At 52.4% G+C, this 21904-nt stretch overlaps 6 protein-coding genes across 6 annotated transcripts; 3 read left to right on the plus strand and 3 right to left on the minus strand.

Annotated features, from left to right (window-relative positions):
* Window positions 1–256: 256 nt before the first annotated feature.
* Window positions 257–1068, plus strand: MFIFM68171_07417 (Extracellular serine-rich protein (Fragment); the record flags this gene model as incomplete). Its single annotated transcript, XM_071062837.1, has 2 exons — window positions 257–720; window positions 828–1068. The coding sequence occupies 2 exons, from the start codon at window positions 257–259 to the stop codon at window positions 1066–1068; spliced, it is 705 nt and encodes a 234-aa protein (XP_070918938.1).
* A 1152-nt stretch (window positions 1069–2220) lies between these two features.
* Window positions 2221–3840, minus strand: MFIFM68171_07418 (uncharacterized protein; the record flags this gene model as incomplete). The annotated part of the gene is made up of 2 exons (XM_071062838.1): window positions 2221–3120; window positions 3223–3840. 2 exons carry the CDS (start codon window positions 3838–3840, stop codon window positions 2221–2223), a joined length of 1518 nt encoding a protein of 505 aa, XP_070918939.1.
* Window positions 3841–5378: 1538 nt separating this feature from the next.
* On the plus strand, window positions 5379–6110 carry MFIFM68171_07419 (uncharacterized protein; the record flags this gene model as incomplete). Its single annotated transcript, XM_071062839.1, has 4 exons — window positions 5379–5544; window positions 5615–5672; window positions 5792–5826; window positions 5869–6110. The coding sequence occupies 4 exons, from the start codon at window positions 5379–5381 to the stop codon at window positions 6108–6110; spliced, it is 501 nt and encodes a 166-aa protein (XP_070918940.1).
* Window positions 6111–13795: 7685 nt separating this feature from the next.
* MFIFM68171_07420 (Quinidine resistance protein 1) lies at window positions 13796–15519 on the minus strand (the record flags this gene model as incomplete). The annotated part of the gene is made up of 4 exons (XM_071062840.1): window positions 13796–14038; window positions 14100–14162; window positions 14217–14962; window positions 15030–15519. 4 exons carry the CDS (start codon window positions 15517–15519, stop codon window positions 13796–13798), a joined length of 1542 nt encoding a protein of 513 aa, XP_070918941.1.
* A 730-nt stretch (window positions 15520–16249) lies between these two features.
* MFIFM68171_07421 (Fructosamine kinase-domain-containing protein) lies at window positions 16250–17589 on the plus strand (the record flags this gene model as incomplete). Its single annotated transcript, XM_071062841.1, has 6 exons — window positions 16250–16332; window positions 16387–16507; window positions 16567–17155; window positions 17212–17338; window positions 17404–17460; window positions 17523–17589. 6 exons carry the CDS (start codon window positions 16250–16252, stop codon window positions 17587–17589), a joined length of 1044 nt encoding a protein of 347 aa, XP_070918942.1.
* Window positions 17590–19753: 2164 nt separating this feature from the next.
* MFIFM68171_07422 (protein-ribulosamine 3-kinase) lies at window positions 19754–21040 on the minus strand (the record flags this gene model as incomplete). The annotated part of the gene is made up of 4 exons (XM_071062842.1): window positions 19754–19910; window positions 19965–20145; window positions 20210–20908; window positions 20971–21040. 4 exons carry the CDS (start codon window positions 21038–21040, stop codon window positions 19754–19756), a joined length of 1107 nt encoding a protein of 368 aa, XP_070918943.1.
* Window positions 21041–21904: the final 864 nt, after the last annotated feature.

Below are 21904 nucleotides of genomic sequence, written 5' to 3' on the forward strand. Positions count from 1 at the left end.
GGGCCGTCCTCTATTCCTCTGGATGAGTGTGTGTCGAGTTCCCGGGCCGTCTTCACCAAGTTAAATACGCCCTCTCCCCCAGTGTTTCTTGTTGCACTCAACATTTCCAAGTCAGACCTCTTCTCTTTGCTCATCATCTCAGCGTTTTCTTCTTGCATTCTGTAATTCGAGCTGGTTCTCAGGCGACAGCGTCGACCTCAACTTTTCACTCTGCTTCAAACCCTCACACACCAACCCCCCCCCAAAAACATCCATCATGCAGCTCTCCAGGCTTTCTCCGGCTCTCTTGGCCCTGCTCCCTGTGGCGAGCGCTGCCTATTCGTATGGCGGTTCCGGAAGCGGTGCTTCGTCTGGTAGCCGTAATAGCGACTCCTCAAGCTCGTCGGGCTCTACCACCTCGCCCGCTACGAACGTTACCATCATCAACGTGGGAGAGAATGGTCTGACCATGGAGCCAAACGACGTCGACGTCCCCGCCGGCAACGTTATCGAATTCCACTTCTTCACGGGTGCCCATTCCGTCGCTCAATCCGCTTTTGACAGCCCCTGCACTCCCCTCGACACCACGGACGCTCAAGGCTTCTTCAGCGGGTCCCAAAGAGTCGAATCGGGAGAGTCGTCCAACGTCTTCCGCGTGGTCAGCACCGGCAACCCGATGTGGTACTACTGCGCCACCGCGCGCCACTGCCAGAGCGGCATGGTGGGCGTCATCAACAAGCCGTAAGTGTCTAGCTGGCCCCTTTTGTCCCTTCCTTTTATTTTATTTTCTTTTTCCCCCTTCTATCCTTTTTCTCCGTCCACCGATAAGTCTCTGACCAACCCTCCAGGGCAAACGGAGAAAGGACCATCGAGCAGTACGCCGCTGCTGCCGCGGAAGCCTCGGAGAATGTCCAGCCCGAGAGCATTCGTGGCGGAGAGGTTGCCGCGGCGGGCAGCGAGGTCACTACGCCGGGCTCGGGAACGCAACCGAACGATGACGAGGGCAACGCTGGTGTGAGCTCGCTCGGCAGCCTCAACCTTCCCATCTTTGCCTTGGCTGTCGCTGTTTCTGCGCTGATGGCGGCATGAGCTGGGTGACACGAAAGTACTAGTATCGCTAGCACACCGGTGAAGCACTTCCGTTGTGATGTTGTATCTTTGGGTTGTCGGATCAGGGTGAACTAGATGTTGGTGATAGGGTTAACTTAGGAGTTTTGCTTATTTTATTTACCCCTGGCTTTTAAAAGCTGGCCTATCCGCGTTGTACATCAGATATATTCAAAATCTATCATTTCAGAGTTGATCCACGTAACGGAACACTCGAGCGCGTCTTTTTCATGATATTGGCTCTAACTTGACTGGCCGTGGCTTCTCAAATGAGAATCCCCGGATTCGCAACGGCTCCAATTACGTTTGTTGCCCTACGTCGCTAGAGTACCTGGGCAAGACAATCTTTCATATGTCGCTTGCTCCTCGTTTTAGAGGGTGCTGAGCAGTGACCACATCCACGGCGAGTTTTATCCGCGAAGCTTGTTATCACCGCAGCATTTACGCAAGCCGCCGTTGTGACAAAGAGTATTCCCTTCTCCTGCCGCGGATCCAATCTGCCACTCCAGGTCATCCGAGTTCCCCCGTCATTCTACCTCCATCACAGGCGACCCCCAGAATACCCAACGGCCATCCCGCGCACCATCGCAATCACGCAACCCACCATCAGCTTTGACGTCGAGTGAGTCAGAAACAACCTCTTCAACAGGAGCACAACAAATATTATCTTGCCGGATCCCGTTCACCCGGCGATCGAGACACACAACCTCCATTGGCATTTCTGGGAGGCCTTAGCGATACCCGTCAACCCCTAGAACGAGGTCAGGTCTTTTGGCGTCTTTTAGCGGGACTGATCTCTTTGCGGAGAGTCCAGCAGTAGCGGCGCGGAGTAAGGTGACTGGGATACGCGTTCCGAGTGGCTTTCTTGGTGCTGCTCGGTAAATGGATGCTGGGAATGTGACACAGACGGCGAGGGACGATAGAAAGCCTCGTCCTCTCTGGTAGGTAGTTTCTCTGTGTTCCGCGATAACGCACTCAGCCGCCTCGTTTTCTTTGAGAGTACATCATCTGTTAATGGCGCTGTTAGCCGGTGTGCTAAGCCGCGAAAATGGATATGGATAAATATAGAGATATCATGAAGCGGGGAGGAACGGAGATGGTAAGCTAGTGCAGAGCAAGCATCCAGTCTAAAGTTCACATACTTATCTCTCCACAGACATACTCCAGCAATGGCGGGATCCAGATGGTAACAGCCACTACCTGGCCAAAACTCCAGCCATCGGTGTCCACCATGTCCAGCTTGATCGCGGTGGACAGCACAGATACTTGCATCCCAACGCCAACCAAGAAGACCAGCGTTGTGAACCAAAACGCCATCCGCCGCCAGCGCGGCAACGGTCGCTCAGCAGGTTGGGTGGCGGACCTGTTCGAGCGAGAGCGGCGTACACGCATATATGCCGAGTACGCGAGCATGGCGAGGAATACAAAAGTCGACCAGGTCCAGATCAGCGGCGTCAGAACGCGCAGGTCTCTCCTGGCGGTGATACCTTCCGAGAACTCGGGCGAGCCCGAGTGGTCGGCCGGACAGACAGCGAGGCCGGAATACTCCCCGCAGGCCGCGCTGGACGAGACGTCCAGCCGGTACCGCCGGTACATGTCGCCGCGGGTCAAGCCGGCGGGGAGCGGGAGGCGGGCGTACAGGATCCAGTAGACCACTGATGACAGCAGGTAAACCACTGCTGTCAGTAGAGTGATGGCCGGGGATGACGCTTGGTAGTAGACAAGGAGGAAGTAGCTGAAGATGACGGGGAGAATGCTGTTGGTTGCTAGGGGTATGGCCAGAAAGGTGATGACGAAGTCGATGTCCATGATGTTAGACACAATGACAGCGATCATGAGCGTGCCGCCAAAGTAACACTGGGCTTTGTGGAACTCCAGAAGCAGGTCAATCCAGGAAGCGAAGTGGCTGTTAACATCGGACGCTTTCGAGGGTCTGTCGGGCCAGCCCCGTCTGGCATGACGGAAGGAGAAGACCGCCAGCCCGACCCAGAGGACTGCAACGAGCACGCATTGCATAACGTAGGATGAGAAAACCTAACGGGCTCATGTTAATTTGATTATTCCTTCGCTACGCTCAAATTCCACGTGAATATTCGTAGGTAAGTAGGGTAAGGTAAGGTAATTAGTTGCGCTTACTCCAATGCCCACGATATCAGCGTCAGCCCAAGGCAGCGCGTTTGTGCCGGCACTGCAAAAGTTAAAGAGGCAGTCGTTTATTCCCCCGACATTCGGATGCGTCTTGTTAGTGACCAAGTCCAACGGTGAGCAGACGTGGCTGTAGCATTCGCCATTTCCACGTGCACGCCTGCAAGTTGATGCCAGGCAGTCGGTCACGAACAAAGTGATCTGCTCCAGGGCGTACTGAAATTCGGATTCGTCAGGCCCAAGCCGCAGGTGCTTCTGCACGGCCTGGTCAATGTACGGGACGAGCAAGCGCTGTGACGACAGACTAGCGAGAGCAGGAATGTTTGCACAGGCCGTATATCGTGCGAGAAGCAATGAGCCGTCTCCTATTTGGTTGTTCTGCTCGGCCGACGTGTAGAGAGTTGCGGGCGACCTGCAGCGGTGGAAGAGACGGCATCTCTCGGGGCTGCCGGGACAGGCGCTGTCCAAAAGGCCGCTCCCCGGCGCAAACATTCTCTTGCACATAGGGGAATACTGGTCCCCAAGGCGGCAGCATGCCTCTCTGGACACGGGGCTGCTGAGCGATGTGAAATTGCCGAGGGCCCCACAAGCAATAATATTGTTGTCCATCGTGGTCGACAATGATCCTGCGGTTGCGATTGAAAGATTGAAAGGAAGGAGAAAAGAGGGCCCCTTCTTTAGCTTTACAAGGTAAGGTAAGCAGTCCGACTGAAATCTCCATATTTTCCATCACGGGAAGCGATCTGACCTATATACATGAGATGTGCGCGGAAGGATCTTCATCTGACGACATATTACAGCTTTGCAACGTATTTCGTGCAACAACCGCGACTGGATCTCAGCCTATCACCGCCAAGCTGAAAATACGGCACGTCATTGGCTTGGATCCGAGTTGATGATGGCCAAATGGACGTAGGTAGAGGTGCTCGAGGTGCTAGGAGCACTACCAATTGCAATAGGGCGCGCGCGGTATACTAATCGTTCTGGTATATCTGGCGTAGTGTTCCCATGAGCGCCACCACGCCGTCAGCGGTAATCGCCCGGCGTGTGGGGTTCGGGGCGCCTCCTCGCCTAGCTTAGGTTACATTGAATCCTGCGCATAACCTGCTAGTTCTCTTTTTTGTATCAGTCCAGCTATACGACAGTCGATCCTGCTGATAGAGGAGCGCAAGCTGTTCATAATTAGTTATACTAGGAATCTCAGGTAAGGGCCCCTCTGACACCGTATCGTTGGCGGCCGAGTAGTCGCTCGAACCTTGTCTAGCACTATGCTTCCAGGCGCGGCGGCTTCTGAGTTAGCGTTTCACGCTCTCTAGAGGAGCAGCGGTGAATTTCTTGAACAGACGGAGTCCACAGCTCGGAAAGCGCAGATAATTCCGACATTGAGCTCTACGAAACTAGGACGAGTAGTTGAGTCTCACGGGAGCAAGTACCATTTATGCCAATCCAAGGTAGGACTTACGCAAGTGCGTACCTGGAGGAATGCTGTCCCACAAATAATCCAGTCACTAGCACGCAGTGTGAGGGTGTCAGGCATTCCAGTCTCCAACGCCCGGGACTGAGACAGGATTGCCTAAACGCACCAGTTCTAACATCCAGGCTTTCGGCTTCCATTAGCGGTGGCCCCAAAACATGAAGCATCTTGGAACACCTCATCTACCTCAGTTAATCTGTGATCGACACTGACAGGAAATGCACGCTGAAGAACTGTACAATATCATCCACACTCGTCATCCAGCCGGGGCTAGGCCCACCGCGCACGGAGCAAAGCATTGCATTTGAGGGCACAGTACAGCAGTTGAATGAATCCACAGTAGAATATGCGTCGGCTAAGCATCGCGGCCCCGGGCGCACTGCCTGGAGGATATATCCCCTGCCAACTTGTGTTGGACATACTGCCCTTACATCCCCAACACCCTTGGCCAAGAAAGCCGGCAACCGCAGACGGCAACACAACGGACAGGGGCTAAATGCTATAGACAGAGCACACCTCCGGTGCCCACGCTTCCCGTCGTAGTGCCATTTTGATCATCCCCCACAGTTCCATATTGTTTTAGTGATCCTCCATTGCTGCCCTTTCACCCCAGTTCTGCCAACGACGACAGCTCTCTGTAATTGCAGAGCCAAGCTTGCTCACGACTCACACCATGTCCGCTTCCAGTATTTACGCCGCGCTTCCCGCAAGTGCCCAGAACGCCATCCCAACCATCGTTACCACGGCCGCCTTGTATGTGGCCTGGAGGATATGGAGGTTCACTATTCAGCCTACGCTGCATCCGGACGAGCCCAAGCAGCTCCCACATCTCATTCCATGTATGGTTCCTCAATCGGCGTGATCACGCTACTGCTTGCCAGAGCCGCCTGCTGATCGTCGGACACGTAGTTCTTGGCCATGTTCGGGAAATGCCGGTCAACGCAGGCAAGCTGTTCGCATATGGCAGGTATATTCTGTTTCGACTCGCATCAAAGTTGTCCCTGCTCCCTACCGCAACCTCCATTCTCCCAAAGCGGTCTAGTCCAGGATGGTGGACGCCAGGCATGGCGGTACCTCACGCCGTAGTGAGGATGGCCCGAGTCGTTACTCAAGCTGGGAGGGTACCTGAACGTGATGCTGACTTGCCGCTTCCGAAATGACAGAGTACTTTGGAAACACGCGTGAGATATTCGCCTTCACTGTTATGGGTCAAGAGATGTACATCGCGACCTCGCCTGACGATGTCCTTTCCGTATACAAGGAGTCCAAAAGGATAGAGTTAGACTCCATCATTAAAGACATAATGGATGATTTTGGCTGCACCGATGCCACCGTTAACAAGATATTTGAAACGAAGAACGGCATGACCACAAGCTGGATGGACCTTTGCCATGCCAACTTTTAAGTTGTAGATGCACCCGGGTGAGAAACTCCAAATATCGCAGGACATTATTTTGGGCAATGCCGACCGCTACCTCCACTGGGAACGTATCGCCGGCCCAATGCTGCTGTCTTCTTCTACAGATATTAAGAGCCTATTCGCTGTGGAAGTGGTGTGGCAACGTCCTTGTCGACTCGGCCACCAGTGCTTTCTTCGGTAGCGCCATATACCGGGCAACCCCCAACATCCTAGCTGACTTCTTTCCCTTTGACGGCGAGGCCTATAAACTCGCTTACCGGTTGCCCGAGTTTACTACAACGACCATGTATGAGTGGTTTCGAAGCCAAGTTAGCCGGCCCCATGAGCAAAAACGGGAGGCTAGGGTTTTCCTGTGCTCGATGAGCCGGTTGCCTCCGGCGGTGTTCTAGCGCCAGTTGCTGGGGATGATGTGATTATCGAGACTAGGCTGCGCAAGGTATAATTTATTTTCAGGACTTGGAGATCCAATATGTTGTATGCATACCAGAATTAGTTTAGTTGGCGGGATATGAATTTTGGCCCCGACACAAACGAGACACTGTTACAGATAGTATGAACGGTTTACTAATAATAGTATTACTACTAATGCGAGAAACAAGGTGAGAGGCGTTGATGTTCACCAGGAAGACGTGTTCAGGAACGCCAGTGGGCATGATACCGGCAGATTCGATCCATCATCTTGGCGTGGAACAAGATAAACGATCTCCATGTGCATTGCAAATGGGGTCTGCCGTCTGCGCTACTGCGTCCGGGTCAGCCATTCTCATCTTCGGTCGCGCGTTTCTCGGCCTCGGCGACGCGGGTATGCTGCAGGGCGCCCTAGCCACCACGGCTTCATTGTTACGGTTGACAAAGTTCCCCTTTTCCATTGTATTGTCATCAGCTCCTGGTTGTGTGTGTGTATCGGACCTGCTTTGTTTACCTTTTGTGCCGCCCATTCTTCAGGACTCTGGTTATTGCAAAGGTGATTAGCGGAGCTTTCCTTGTAAACTCCACAGCAAACAGATGCCACGGCCAGCCATCTTAATACCGCAGTACTAACCGGTATAAGAGCGCTACACATTCTGTGGAAAGACCACGAACTCTCGACTCCCTATAATTCACTGTGAAACCCAGAGAAGCAACTACAATATGACAACTCAACAAAGGACTCCAAAAGATCCGAGAAGCCATCAGGGCTACGCCCAGACAGCAGCATATCAATGGTCCTCAGGCGGATTCCCCATATGCCCATGTCAATGTAAGGATGACAATTACTTCCACTGCGGCTGTGCTCCGGTACCAGGGGCCTTCACCGTCTATGACTCCGGTATCATGACAAGAACGGGATTGCGGGAGCGAGGAATGTCTCCCGAACTGGGATCGTGCCGTGGAATGGTGTCGTGGGAAGGTTGCTGCCCCCCATCGCACCTACGGCTCCAGGTGCGCGGTAAATCCCGATTCGCAACGGTAGTGACTTTAATGAAACGGGTGCTTCCCATGTTAATACTAACGCTTGCTCTACGACGTCACACCATGTGAAGAAGCGAAGAAAGGGGCATTAAACCTTGGAGAAGCGAGCCTAGGATATCTGGCACAGCTAGCTGTGGAAGAACAGGAAGCGGCCATGGACTCTTTCTTGACTCTAGGTTTGGATCAGGAGTCACAGCGGGTACGGGAAACCCAGGAATGCAAGACAAAGACCAAGTCTGACTGTGTCAGTACCCCTCTCTACTGCGCGTGACATTGATCGGTTCCAGTCCTAATCGGTAAACAGCGTCAGGGTAACGAGAGCAACAATTCGAAAGCTAGTACTCGCAGTGCAGGGACTACTACCCCGCAGGATATTATTTGCGGTACTGGTGGTTTAGGCTCGCCAGAAGAACAGCATCCATGCAAGTGTCAGTATTTTGGATAACGTGTCTTATAAGCGAGCGGTACATATAAGCGGGCGGTACACTTTCCACCATCTACCCACAACTATCCTAAATTACAACACAACCACTAGGAAATAACAATAACTGAACTAGAAATAGATGAATCAGACGATTCTCCAGCCTCCTGACATGTACGTGTATTATAACCAGGCTTGCCGTACAGACTACAGCACCGAATCTTCGTACCAGACCCCCCTGCACTACCACCATTTTGGGTCTTTCATGGATTACCTGCTCACCTACAGCCTTTCGATCCAGTAGATCCTGTGCTTCTTGTACGGTAAGAGACCCTCCAAGCCGTATACGTGTTTTTTTAGCTCTCCGTCGCTTACTAAGCTCCTCATTGGCCTTTTGTAGTGCCGAGACCTCTGTACGTAAAAGGGCCACTTCGTACATCACAGCCATCGTACCTTTAGCTAGTTGGTCTACAGCAGCTAGTATAGGTGTCGGAGAACTGCCTTGGTGGTTGGATATCCGGCTTTTGATAAGGTCTTTCTGTGAGGTGGCCTCTCGGGGGTTTTGTGGTGTCTGAGATTGCCAAGGTAGTGCCGTACCTAGCTGCGAGATTGGTGGAGTTGGGGTTCGGAGACGTATATCCATCTTAGAAATGACCCTTTCTGGATCGTACGGTATAAGACCTGCTCCGGCAAAGACTCCTTGGATATTCTTCTCGGTAAAAGAAGCAAAAAACGCTGCTCTGAACGTATAAAGGAATTCCAATTTGGTGATATGTGTGATATATATACGTATAAGTTCCTCGATTTGGTAGCCATAAGCCCTCTTTAATGGTCTAAAACAACCAATATCTAATGGTTTGTGAGGACCGGCTGGGTAAGGTCGGCGTGGGCGCAGGACGGAAGCCCCGAAGCCGTAGCGCCGGCGGGGTCGCAAAAGCAATAACAACGCTAGGCCAGAAGGGCGAGGATATCGCGTCAGAGGAGCGTCGAAGGAGCGTACAAGTAAGGTCGATGGCGGGGTAGCGAGCGGGGTAAGTGAGCCCAGACGCTGTCATCGTAGAGCATAAAGAGGGGGGTGGAAGACAGGTCTTAGGAGAGAGACAGAGTTCAATGAGACCACCATCCTACCCCTAACGAGCACTCTGCTCCTACGTTGCGCGTGCACTGCTCGTACCCAGGCACTCTGGTCCTACTACCCTTGGGTCCTTGACCCTCACATGGTTGGACTAGATGCGAGGAGTGTAGAGGTATATAAAGTGTGATGATATTGTGCTCCTGGCAATAGATTTCGAATTGGTTGGAGTAGTGGCTCTCGTAGCCGTCGAGGATTAAGAGCCGGTATTTCCCTTTTGTCCGAGATGCTGTATGAAAATCGAAGTGCCGGATCCAATCTAGGCCTTTCTTATTGGTAGTCCAGCCGTTATCGGTTGTTCCGATATACCAAGTAGCTGGAAGACTATAATCTCGATACTAGCTTTCCTGGTGATATTTCCCCTTTAAAAGGATAAATGGTGTAATAGCCTAGCCTTAAGCATTCACTCCTTGGATAACCGTAGCCCACTTACGGTTACTAGGCTGGACTTTTTTAGCTTTCCTATAGCTATCGGAGGTAGTTACAACCATACCAATAGTAATCATACCTATTATGAACCCGGTCTCGTCAAAGTTGTATATATCTTTATCAAGGATACCGTATTTGGCTTTGGTATTGTATACAAGTGCAAACCACTCGCGAATAATCTTCGGATCTCCGTATTTGGCTCCCTGGTAGTCGTATCTACGTGTAAAACGTATCCGGAGTTCTGGTTGGCGTTTGACAAAGTTGTGAACCCAGAGCTTGCCGACAGGGGGCACGTTACATTCGCGTAGCAGTCGGTTGGCTATATCTTCTACAAAACGAAGCCGAGGAGGGAATGCGCGTGTACAGAGCTCAGTTATATACTGAATAATCATATACTCCTCTAGATCTGTAAGTTTTCGTGAATTAGCTGGGGTATCGTGTCGTGCAGGCCGTCCGTCGCGTCGGGCAGACAGGGTCATTGGTGGTACGTTATAGATTGTAGCTGCCTTTCGAAGACTAAGTTTTGGATCATCTTGTATAGCTTTGAGGGCTAAAATAATCCTGGATTCGACTGAGGAGGAATCTATGGCGGAATGGTAGTAGAATTGGTAAGAGAAGTTGGAAGGTTGTGTTATGCCAAGAAAGTGTACCGCTCGCTTATATGTACCGCTCGCTTATATGTACCGCTCGCTTATATGTACCGCTCGCTTATATGTACCGCTCGCTTGTATGTACCGCTCGCTTATAAGACACGTTACTGCAAGGTCTCTCGAATTTGCATCTTGACAACCTCTGCGCCCGACACATACTGTTGGGTCTGCAAGGTGAATGGCCGAGCCGACTTCGTGTTACCGAAAAAGACCGGTAGCATTTAATCCCGATTCTGACATGCTTCAAGGGTATATGTGACCAGCCTAGACGCCGATGATGTACCACAGAATGGGGTATGTAGATATGGTGATATTTCAATCAAGCGTAAGGCGTAAGGACTTTTCTAACCTTTTCACCTTCCCCCGGTATTAGAATGGAAAGCAGACCCTCAGGCACAAGATATTGGACTCACGGTTACCATAGCGTATTACAGTAATGGAAGCAGGTTGATAGCGGACCATGCCAAACTTTCAGCTTCAAGAGTAGCAGATAATAGAATGCTGTAAATGATGGCAAGAGAGGATTGATAGCTCTAAAATGGCTTAACTAACTTGATAATTAATCGGAAATGGACGTGGTAGCTAAAAAGATAAACATGGTTAGATAAGGTACCACCTAGATACTGGCCGACAGAGGAGCAAAAGTAGGCGAGCACTGCTAATAGCACGGAGTTTGGGGAATAATCTGAAGTCGACAGCAATTAGTGTCTAGGTGTTGTTGTTATCAAACGAATAATACCCGTGCAGGTCGCTAGTTGCAAAGAACAATACAGATACCAGCAATGGCACTGTGTGTCTAAGATCTGTAAACAACAAAGATGATTATAAAATAGCGATTGTGCGTTTGTGATGATCCGGGCCCCGAGGTAGTTACTTGATATCATAGTACAGACTCCGTGTCGCTCCGGAATTCTTCCGGAACGCTCAGTCACCTGAGATGTATAGGAGATACGTCGGCATCTAAAGTCGGGCTTTGTGGCTCTATCACGGCCCGCGGCCGGCAAGATCCACGTAGGGTCATCCCCATTCTCATCTTGATACACATTCACTTGCAAACATCTTTATTGTACAACTGGCCACTTGACGTAAAACGTTCTATTATATTAATTCTATAATAAACAGCCAAGACCCTAATGTCCTCGCCCTCACTCGTATCTCGTTGATACACCAATCCGCAACAAGTATCATCGACTACCTCGATTAAATACACGCATCCACATTGGGGAGAGACGCCCAGACATACTCAAGGTTCGCATCCACAACAAACAATTAAGCCGCCCCGGGTTCCTAGAAAGCCAAGATGGCCCCGGTCTCATGCCGCTGTAAGAGCGAGCCATGGCTCAATGGTGTCTGTGAGGACAAATGGGGATGCGAAGGCGATTTGCCAGGCGAAAGCGAGTGGTGCGGACACTGTGTGAGTTACTATTAACCCTTCCCTTCCTATAGGATTACGAGTAACCCTTTTTGGCAATTCTAATATTTCTAGAGAGGTATGGGCTGTCCCAACAACTACAGGTCGAGCTCCCAGCCATCCACGGCATCTGCTGCGTCTTACCCGCAACTTTCGAGCCCGGCAACAGTCGATGATTCCTTGGCTTCGTATACAGCTTCTGGTTCGTATACAGCTTCCGGTACGTATACAACTTCCGGCACACCTTGCGAGTGCACAAAAAAGCTTCTCTCCTGCTTCGCTCGCCCTTATTGTCTTGGGCAGGTCAGCAGCGACAAGCCCGGGGAGAGTTACTGTGATGCATGTCTCGTAAGTCCATACCTCTCCTTATTGACGTAATTCATGGCATCATGGGGGTCCTGTTCTGACCACTCGCCCATGTTAGGAGTATAGCTGTAACAAAGACCGAAAGCGGAGAGGCAAGAGACCTCAATGCAGGTGCAAGCTCGCACCCAAACACAATCTCCGCTCCCCCAGATACTGTCGGGTTCCCAAAAGTTGCTTACAATTTGTCCCCGAAACAGATACTTACTGCCGAGAATGCGAGGTGAGCCAGCCTGTTGCTCTAACCGCGGTTCCCTACTCTAATAATTACACCTTCGTCGTCCTCCCGAGCAAAGTCGTCATGCAGCTCTCTACAAACCCCTTGTATGTGTGTGGGACCAAACACGTTCGGGTGCGCAAACCCCGAACGCTGCTTGCGAGTCTCTTCGAAGAAGCGTGGATTCTGCGAGGCTTGCGTAAGTTTGCTACCCCCTTGTCCTTAGGGGGGGTCTAACACAACTGTACTTTTCCGATGCTAATATAAGATCTCTCTGATTTGGTTAGTCAATAAGCTGCAGGCTGACTCCGGTACATGGCACCGACTCACGATCCGAATACCATGACGACCCAGCCGCCGGGGCTTCTTCGAGTTCTGCCTTTGACTTCACTGACAACTACTCTACTGCCGATTACTCCACCATTGGCTTCCCAACCACTGATTATTCCATCATTGGTTATTCTGAGCCTACTCCGTTTACGATGATCGAATCCAACCCGCAGGGACACCTGTGTCATTGTCTCGAGGTCCCCGAGAACTGCAACCTTGCCGTCCATTGTATTGGAACCGTGGATAAATACGGCGAGCGCTGCTTCATATGCCAGGTAAGCCGCCAACTCCAGCACCAGCCGAAGATAGCGCTGTTATTTTTGTAAATTCGCGTCTGACGTTTTTGGGATTCAACCTGAAGCTCGAGAGGTGTGGCTTTTCATGAAGCCTGAGCAGTGAGCCTGTCGCGGCCTGAATTTCTTGCGAGAGCGGGGCTCTCGCAGAGAATTCGAGTACCTCTGAAGTTAGCAGACACCAAGAAGGTCGGCATCTACGCTAATGGTGGGGAAAAGCCAGGGATCGGGCATGATGAGGGCGCTAATATCAATTAGACTAGGGCAGTGGGCAGCTTTGAACGGTCAGTCGCGTTTAGGAGTCTAAACAAGATTTATTGTCATACACAGTCTACTATTCCGTGCCCGCTTTGCGGAACGGAAGCCGATTTTTTGGAAATGCCCATCCTGAACTTGAGTAGAAGTGCTGAAATCACCAACCCCCAGAACTTGGCGCTTCTCGGGGAAATTTTGACCGGTGAAGCGACCGATATAGACCATACTAAGGAAAGAACCTAAGGTTTGGAGCACCGTGATGCACGACATCGTCTTGAGAAGGACACCACAAACGCGCTTACCGAGAACTATCGGACAGGGTACCGGTTATGCCAGTCGACTCACTGTGGATAGAGGCCGTCTTGGTGCTCCACGAACGGAACTTGCACCCTGCGAGGCTGTATTGGAGTTTATGGCGCTCAAATGGGCATTCACTTGAAAGGGCGCCTTCCAGATGCTGACAATATAATTCCATCACCAAGGAGGTCCTGAAGGGGCTTGCTACGTATTGGCAATTAGTATTCCCGAAGTAAGAAGGGGGGGACTAGAGAAATCGGGAATGTAGGAGGAACGGGAGAAAGAAACGGATTACACAAAACAGAAAAGAAGAGGGAAAGAACGAAGACAAATAACAACAGGATATAGATATTGAGATAGACTATCCCGCTTCACCGTCTCCCACCGTTCTTCCCTTGTGTACAAAGGTTGCTAGTGAGCCTACCGTGCAGCCTGCTCTTCTCTCCATTGCAAGCCTTTCGTCTCTAGTCGCCAGATTAACGGTACCACAAGCGCCTGAAGCACAGCATACACGCCGAAACACCATCCCAGTCCGATCCTCTCCGTCACCGGCTCCAGCGCAGCGATGCAGCCACCAGCAACCAGACACCGTACTAGGTTCGAGGCTCCCCGGACAGTTGCTGCCCTGGTTGGGTTGAGGTCTGTCAGCAGCGTATTAGTTATCTGTTGCCATCCGACCGCTGTTAGCTCCGACTGAGTCGACCGTGGGCTTGCAGGTGCTCACTGAGAAGACGCTGCCCGTGGTGTAGCTTGTTACGAACTGCATGATCAGCATCACCGAGATGTGCTGCGGTATCAATTAGCCCCGGCCCCTCTACGGTATGCGAATCGGGATCCTCACGGCACGCGTCATCAACGCCACACCGTACCCAACCGTGGCGGCGACCGTGACAGCGACCATCACCGTTGCGCTCTTAAGTCTAGCCTTCTCGATGGGAAAGTCGGAGATATCTTCTCCCCGCTGGAACTCAGCGCCATCAAGCTGTTCGCGCATCCGTTTGTAATTTCTGTCAATCAGCACGCCCTGAAGCTTGGCGGCCACTGCGCCCGCAACACCAGGCGGCAGGAAGATGAGCCCAGCCTGGAGAAAGTTCAGTTTGTATATTCCTGGGCACTGAGATCCGAGAGAGGCTTGGAGTGTCATTCTCAGGGAGTACGTTATAGAGGAGAAGAGCACAAGGTGAAGGTTGTTCTTATACCCGAGCATGGGCAGACATGCGAGCGGGTTGGGGATATGGTGCTTAGGCCTCGACGGCGCGGTGGCCTTGTCTATGACATGGCGGTGGCTGGTAACGGTTGAGAAGAAATTGCGGTAGAGGATGCCGTGTACCCGTCTGCTACCGTTCCCGACTAGCTTGCGCTGTGTTTCAGGAAAGAATAAGACCACTGCTACCGAATAGGCCGCTGTTAGAATTGTTAGGAGCCAGAAAATCCACTGCCAGCCTATAGTTTCGGCAAGGGCGCCGCTGATGATCGGACCAAAGCTCGGTGCGGTGTTCGTGAAGAGAATGACTGTGCCGGTGAAGGATCCCCTCTCTGCAACCGGGGAGATGTCCGAGACGACGCCGTGTGCCGCTCCAAATGCACCTGAGCAGCCCATATTAGTAGCATTTCTGCAGGTTAAGTCACTCCAACTGGAATGCACTCTTCATACCCGAGGATCCAGCGGCCTGGACCATTCTAAGCACAAACAAGGCTGGATAAGATCGCTGGAGGGCCAATCCCACGTTGGCGCCAACTGTGAGAGCACACATGATGATGTAGGCCGGCCGCCTTCCCTCATGATCCGCCAAGTCCCCCATTACGGCAGGCATAATGCCCGCGACCACGAGATAGCAAGTGATCGTCAGATTCACCATAGCCACCGAGACATTGAGGTCTCTGGCTATCGGGATCACGGCCGGGAAGTATATGTAACTGTTGAGCGTGGAAAACATGGCCCCAAAGGAAGCTAGCCAGTTGATCCATCTTTTCTGGCCGTTTGTGAAGACGGAGAAAGGCTCGGGGTTTGTGGTGGAGTCGTCCTCCAGACCGGCTGATGTGATCTTGTCCGAAGGCTCATGCGCTGTTCGATCGACGACAGGCTTCGAGACATCTTTTTCGGTCCTCGCCCGAGTGGTGGGCTTGTTAGTTTCGGCCTCCATGGGGTGCATTAGAACTCGGAAGAACTACAACTAAGACTCCTTAGCTCTTCAACGGGGCCGGGCTTGTTGATTTCGACCACTTACCCTGGGTCGGATTCTATCGGGACCACCGTGCTGGGTTTTTATAGCGATTAACTGCTATAGTTTGTCGCGAAGGGGATTGCTACAAATTTTTTTCTGAACTCCCAGTTGCTTGCCATGCGGTGAAGTGAAGGTAAGGGTTCTAATTTGACTAGCGGTTTGATTTGTCGTAATGAAGAGTTGAGCGGGTCGAGTCACAGGCGGCAAGGCTGGCAAAGGGTACCTAAGTCTCGCCGGACGGATGCTGTTGATCCGGATATACTGCATGATGTCACCTGCTCAAGTGATGGGCAATACAAAGCCGGAATATCTGGCTCGGATGAGGTCCTGTGCTCGCAGTGACCCCTCTTTTTCGCTGCGAGCTGACTCCAATCAGTGAGAGGCTCCGTGTGACAGGGTCGGGAAACCCCGATTGCGAGAGCCAGGCTTGGGCGCGGAAGAGTGGGGGCGAGGACAGTAGACAAGGCTTTGCTGTCGTGGTACAGTACAACTCAGACCTCCCGATCCTTCGCATCCCCGGTGTTTTTTTTTTTTTCTTTTTTTTCGAGCTCTGGCAAATTCGACGTGACGAACTGAGTATCTCGCTTGCAAGCAACGCTGCAATCTTCTACGCCACCGGGCAGGCCTTCGCGAGACACTCGTGTGCACCATGGAGGACTACTTTGACGGACAGTCCAATGCCAAAGTGCATAATGGCCCCTTTGAGCTTGATGAGAACGTCAAGAAACGCAAGTACAAAGTCCTTGCTTTGATCAATCCATGAACTCGACAATACTAACATGGTAGTCTAGATCTGCCAGCTGGTTCCAAAGTCATATCCAGCCGCGGCCATGGCGCCAGCAACTGGAACAATCTCGCCCGCATCGATGCCGAGGCCGATGGCAGACCAACCTCCTACTTCCTCAAAGTGTGTCTCTTGCTCCATGGGTACGGTCGGTGTACCGTCACTAATTTAGAGGGCTTTAGGTATCTGACGGGCCCAAAGGGTTGGGAATGATCGAAGGGGAGTACGAGTCAATGCACCTCATCCACAAGACGGTCCCCGCCTTCGCACCCCAACCGCTGGCTTGGGGCACATGCACCGACCAAAACCTGCACTTTCTTCTCTTTTCCTTCCACGAGCTCCGCAAAGGACTGCCATCCATCGATCGACTGACACATGCCGTTGCGCAACTGCACACTTTGAGTGCCAAAACAGCACCTTTCTTGGAGGACAAACGAAAGAAATTCGGGTTCCACATCACCACGTACAATGGGACTTTGCCCCAAGACAACGCCTGGACCGAGTCGTGGGAAGACTTCTACACCCGCGGCATGAAGCGGATGCTCCAGCTAGAAAAAGAAGCGCGCGGTCCGAGCGAGGAGCTGGACGAGATCTCGGGCCCGTTCCTAGAGAAGGTGATTCCGCGGCTGCTGCGGCCGCTGGAGACGGGCGGCCGGTCCATCCAGCCCGTGCTCATTCACGGCGATCTGTGGATCGGCAACGTTTCCACCCGGGAGGATACGGGGGAGCCGATGATGTTTGATGCCTCGGCCTTTTGGGGCCATAATGAGTGTGAGCGCAATCGGCATTGATGCCGTATGAATGGAATCACAGCTGACAGCGGACAGACGAACTCAGCACCATGCGCCCCCTGGACAACAACTGGGGAAGGGAGTGCTTGGCAAGCTACCACCGTCGCGTTCCCAAGTCTGAGCCTCGGGGGGACTGGGATGCTCGTAACGCGCTTTACGCTACGTGAGAACCATATTCGTGACTTGCTGTATCTGCACTCCCTGCTGGTGCTGACTGCATTCCCTTAGGAGGACATACGTCCACGACTCTGCGCTTTACCCCGAGGTCCCAAAATTCAGGCAGAAGTATGCCTTCCATCTCGATCCAATTACGGAACGGTTTACAGGCTAACACCATTCTCCTCCAGGCTCATTGAAGAGATGCGTAAACTGGTTGATCAGTTTGGAAACGACCATATGGAAGTGTCCGAGTGAGACTGGTTCTTGGCGTGCACTCAGGCGCCCCCCCCTTCCCCTGTCCAGGCATGCATCGAAACAAACCCATCAACAATTGAGGCGAAATCAAAAGGAAAGGGGAATTTGACTATTCCTGGCTAGGTAACTAGACTCGCCCACAGATCTGCAGATTTGACATCTCCTTGAGAGCCGAGATCATTCAGTCCTGCCCGTCCTATCCAGAGCCGACTTCAGAATTTGTAGCCCTGCCAGCAGTTCCCCATCAGTGATAACCATTGCAACGTTCATCCTGATACGAAGGTGATTGGGAAACACAAGCAATCCTTGGTGCATACACCACTCACAAATCTGGCGGCAAGTCTTTTGCTCCACCCCACACAGCCAGATGCCGAAATCCGCTCCCCTTGCAGTGACATGACTGATGATAGGATGCTTCCAAGCCCTTGTCTCTTCAAGAAACAACTTCTCGATCTGTCTCGCCCGCTCGGCAAGCCCCTCGTCGTCGATCACCTTGAGCGCGGCCCTAGCTGCCGCTAGCGCAACCGGCGAAAATGTGTATGTCGAGAGAATCTCCTTGATCCCTACGAGATCCATGCATTCGGCTCGTCCTAGCACGAATGCGGCCGGGTAAAGGCCACCGGATATGGACTTCCCCAGAACGAGGAGGTCTGGTTTGCGTGAGTTGCCGAGGTAGTCGCAGGACAGAAAGCGACCGGTTTTGCCACATCCCATACGGACCTCGTCGGCAATAAACAGGATATTATGTGCTTTGCACAGGTCGTATAGCTTAGCTGAAAACTGGATCTCTTGCTCGAAGGTTCTCAGGTGACCGCGGATGCATTCTATGACCACCGCAGCTATTCTGTCATGGTGTTGTGTGATACACCGTTCCAGGGCAGCAATATCGCCATAGGTTAACGGTTCGCATGTTGTGGGGTTGTAGTTAATGTGCCTGGAATCGTTAATGCCATATGCTGTATTTTTCGTGATAACCCGGTATTAACAGTGGTTTGTGTTTCGTCTACGCAGAGTGCAGGTAGTCAGGGCTGAGACGACTTACCATCCCTTTCTGTGCTGGGGTCCTGCAAAGACCACATAGTAGTCGAAAGTCCGTGGTAGCAACCGGAAACCCCCAATACTAACGCTTCCTGGGCGGGTATCCCTTTGATTTGAACTCCCCATTTCCGTGCAATTTTGCATGCCGACTCCACGGCTTCTGTCCCAGAGACTGTGTGTAAGATCTTATCATAGTTGAAGCGTTGACACATCATCTCAGCAAATGGAGGCCAGAGATTGTTATGAGCTGCCGCGTTGACGAGAGCCGCTATGCATATAGAGTTCCTACTTAGCCCCGAAGCTCTAACGCGAAAATCTGAGGGTCAGTGATAGACGAACCTGCCTGCATTTGGTTCAGCACGGCTTCGAGTATGGCAGGATGGGAGTGGCCTTGGCTGACAGCTCCGAGCATACAGGTAAAATCTAGATACTCCTTCCCATCGACATCCTTCACGTCCACTTCAAGTCAGCTTCGTGGTCATTACCGTTTTGGAACCTGTGTTCTTACCCATAGTCTAACTCCGTTTGCTCGAGCCACGACAGCGGGCATAGGATCGTAGCCGGGAATGCTATACTCTCGCTCCAGCTGAAGGGCCTCGGAAGTCTTTGCAGAAAGAGAAGGCGATTCCATGGTGTTGGTGGATGGATGGGGAAGCATATAGATTAAAAAAGGAGATTTTCGGCGGGTTTCTTTGTCCGCTAGATGGAAGAATCAGGCAGAAGGGTGTGTTAAGTTGGAGATTGGCCGATGTTGTCGCTGATACTTATATACCTTACCTTCCCGGCTCCCTCCTCCGGACACGAGGCTCTTGCTCGAGTAAGGCTTTTTGGGAACTGAGCCTGATCATCCCACACTACTCTCACGAACCGGCTTCAACCATTGTGCAGTTTAGCTCGTAGGCATCCAATGACGGTAGGACAAGAATATTATTCGGCCATGACGGTCTGACACATTCATATTCCGTATCCCCAAGTTAAACGCCCGTGGGGTCTCGATAAAAAGAGATCGCTGCACTACCTTAGTATCTCGAGACTTCATGCGCTTACAGCCTTGACACTCTGACCCACATTCTTGGTGTGGCAACAACCTAGTGCTTCCCAAAGTTTCTCCAATTCTGTCGCCCCTTCACAGAGGGACTGTTACAGTTTTGTTGGACGCTTCTCCTCTGCTGTCCTCTGCGTCCTGAGCGGTGACCGATTGAGCTGGTTCTGGCGCGGGCAAGCTCCGCATGGCTCCCGACGTCATAGTCAGTGCAATCATCTTCTCCAGCTGCTCAATGAGGCTGAAGTGTATCTGTTAGCGCGGAACGGAACAACAGCAAGCAACAAACACTTACAGCACCCGTCGCCCCGGTTCCTTAGAATACATTGCTGAGCGCAGGACTAGCCCTAAGGTCGCGTACAGCTCAATCCTAGCGTTAAAATCCTCCTGAGGTTCTGATACACCCATTATATCTCGGTAGATCTCCCCCGCGGCCTCCAAGTTCCAGGTGTTGGGACGAGTAACCCGGACGTCAGCTAGAGCAAAGGGCCATTGTCAGCCGAGCTTGTTGGCATTTCCTTCTTGAGGGCAAGTATCAACCTTCGCTATGACCCCAGACGGCACACGAGTCAAAGAGACACAAAGTCTCGGGCGAGTCAGTTCTTGGCTTGATGTTACCGGGCCAGCCGTCGTTGTGGAGCAAAGTTGGGTGAATGACCCTCCCATCCGACTCCAAGGGCCTCAAATAGCGAGGAATGACGAGCTCATGGAAAACCTTCTTCAGCCGTGTGAGGTCGTCGTCGCATCCACGTGCTGCCTCTTCTTTCTCACATAGGGAGCGGAATATCTGGGCCCAGAACTTCTCCCACGAAGAGTTCCACGTGTTGTCCTGCGGGATGTTGGCGAGATGTGTGTCAATGTGGAAGCCAAACTTGCCCTCGGGGGACTTCCCCATGCTCCTCTTGTGGAGCGTCGAGAAGACTTCGGCCCATGCGCCGGGATCCGGATGTATATCTTCCATCTCGACATACTCGGCGATGTAGAAGTGCATGTCTGGCCGCGAGTGGTACGAGCCGTATGTCACAGGCTTGGGTACATATTCAGGGATGAAGGAGTACAGGGCCGTCTCGGACTCGAAGGCTCCTTTCATCATGTTCAGACCAACAGGACCAGATGCCCCCTTCTTGAAGAACACTTGCTCGGTGCCATCTAGGAGCTCAACCTCAATCCGCAACGTCTCGACCCACAGGCTCTCACCTCCCCTGGCTGTATTAAGGACACGGCACCCCGCAGGCAGGGCTAGGTCGAATGAATGAGCATTACCAGGGGGCGAAGCATGAAGGAGGATAACTTGGACTTACCCTCCATCACCCCTCTATCTAACTCGACATCATCACCAATGGGATCCACCCCGACGATATAGGGAGCCATGGCAACAAGCGCAGGATTCAAGTGGCGTGGGATTAGATGTAGAGAAAAGTGGAGGTGCTCAGGTTTGTCGAGGAAAAGCGCCCCTTACCTATTCCCCCCATACTCTCGGTGTGCTCGTCCGGTCACACAAGAAGCGAGCGCACATCCGTCTTACGCAGCCTAGTGCACATTGGGGGCTGGGGGCGGAAAGAAGGAAAAGCCAGAGGGTAAGCGACGAGCTGCATCATGAATTGACCGGTCTTCTCCGTCGTCCCCGGGCGCGCCAATGGCTGCATTGTGATATATAACGCCCCGTCATGCAGGACCCCCGAATGAGGGTTTGGTGCTACCCACGGAGGTACCTCAGGATAGGCAGAAGATCTCGTTAACAGCCCCATCCCCTCCCCACCTCCCACACCACAAACCTGTCGGCCGGCGATCAATTCCCAAATGCACGTGTGGGGGCAACATGTGGTAGCAGGCCGAACACCAGAGCAGGGCAATGCGAGATTTTGGGCTTTCCACCCACTGTCCACCCCCACCACGACACATACGAGAGCGCAGCCCTGCGCCCACTTGCCCATAGAGGCATAGACTGGTCGCCTACCCTGCTATGTCCCACCGACTCCGGGCGGGCAAAACATGCAAATCGGCTATCAATCCACGGACGCGCCTCGATGAGGCATGTGCGCCCGCAGCGGTAAGTATTGGTAATCGCAACGAACCCTGGGGATCCGACTCTCTTCTGCTGCTTGCCAGAAAACCGGACATCCAGGCAGCCTACCGACCGGCAACATTGAAGCGGTGCAGCGGAACGGAACGGTTCAACCTGTATTGTTGTCACGGCCTACGGGTAGTTGTCACCAACGGTCCAGACAGAGTGTG

Source organism: Madurella fahalii (genome assembly GCF_045866475.1).
Source record: "Madurella fahalii IFM 68171 DNA, scaffold_4, whole genome shotgun sequence".
In the NCBI taxonomy this organism is placed as follows: domain Eukaryota; kingdom Fungi; phylum Ascomycota; class Sordariomycetes; order Sordariales; genus Madurella; species Madurella fahalii.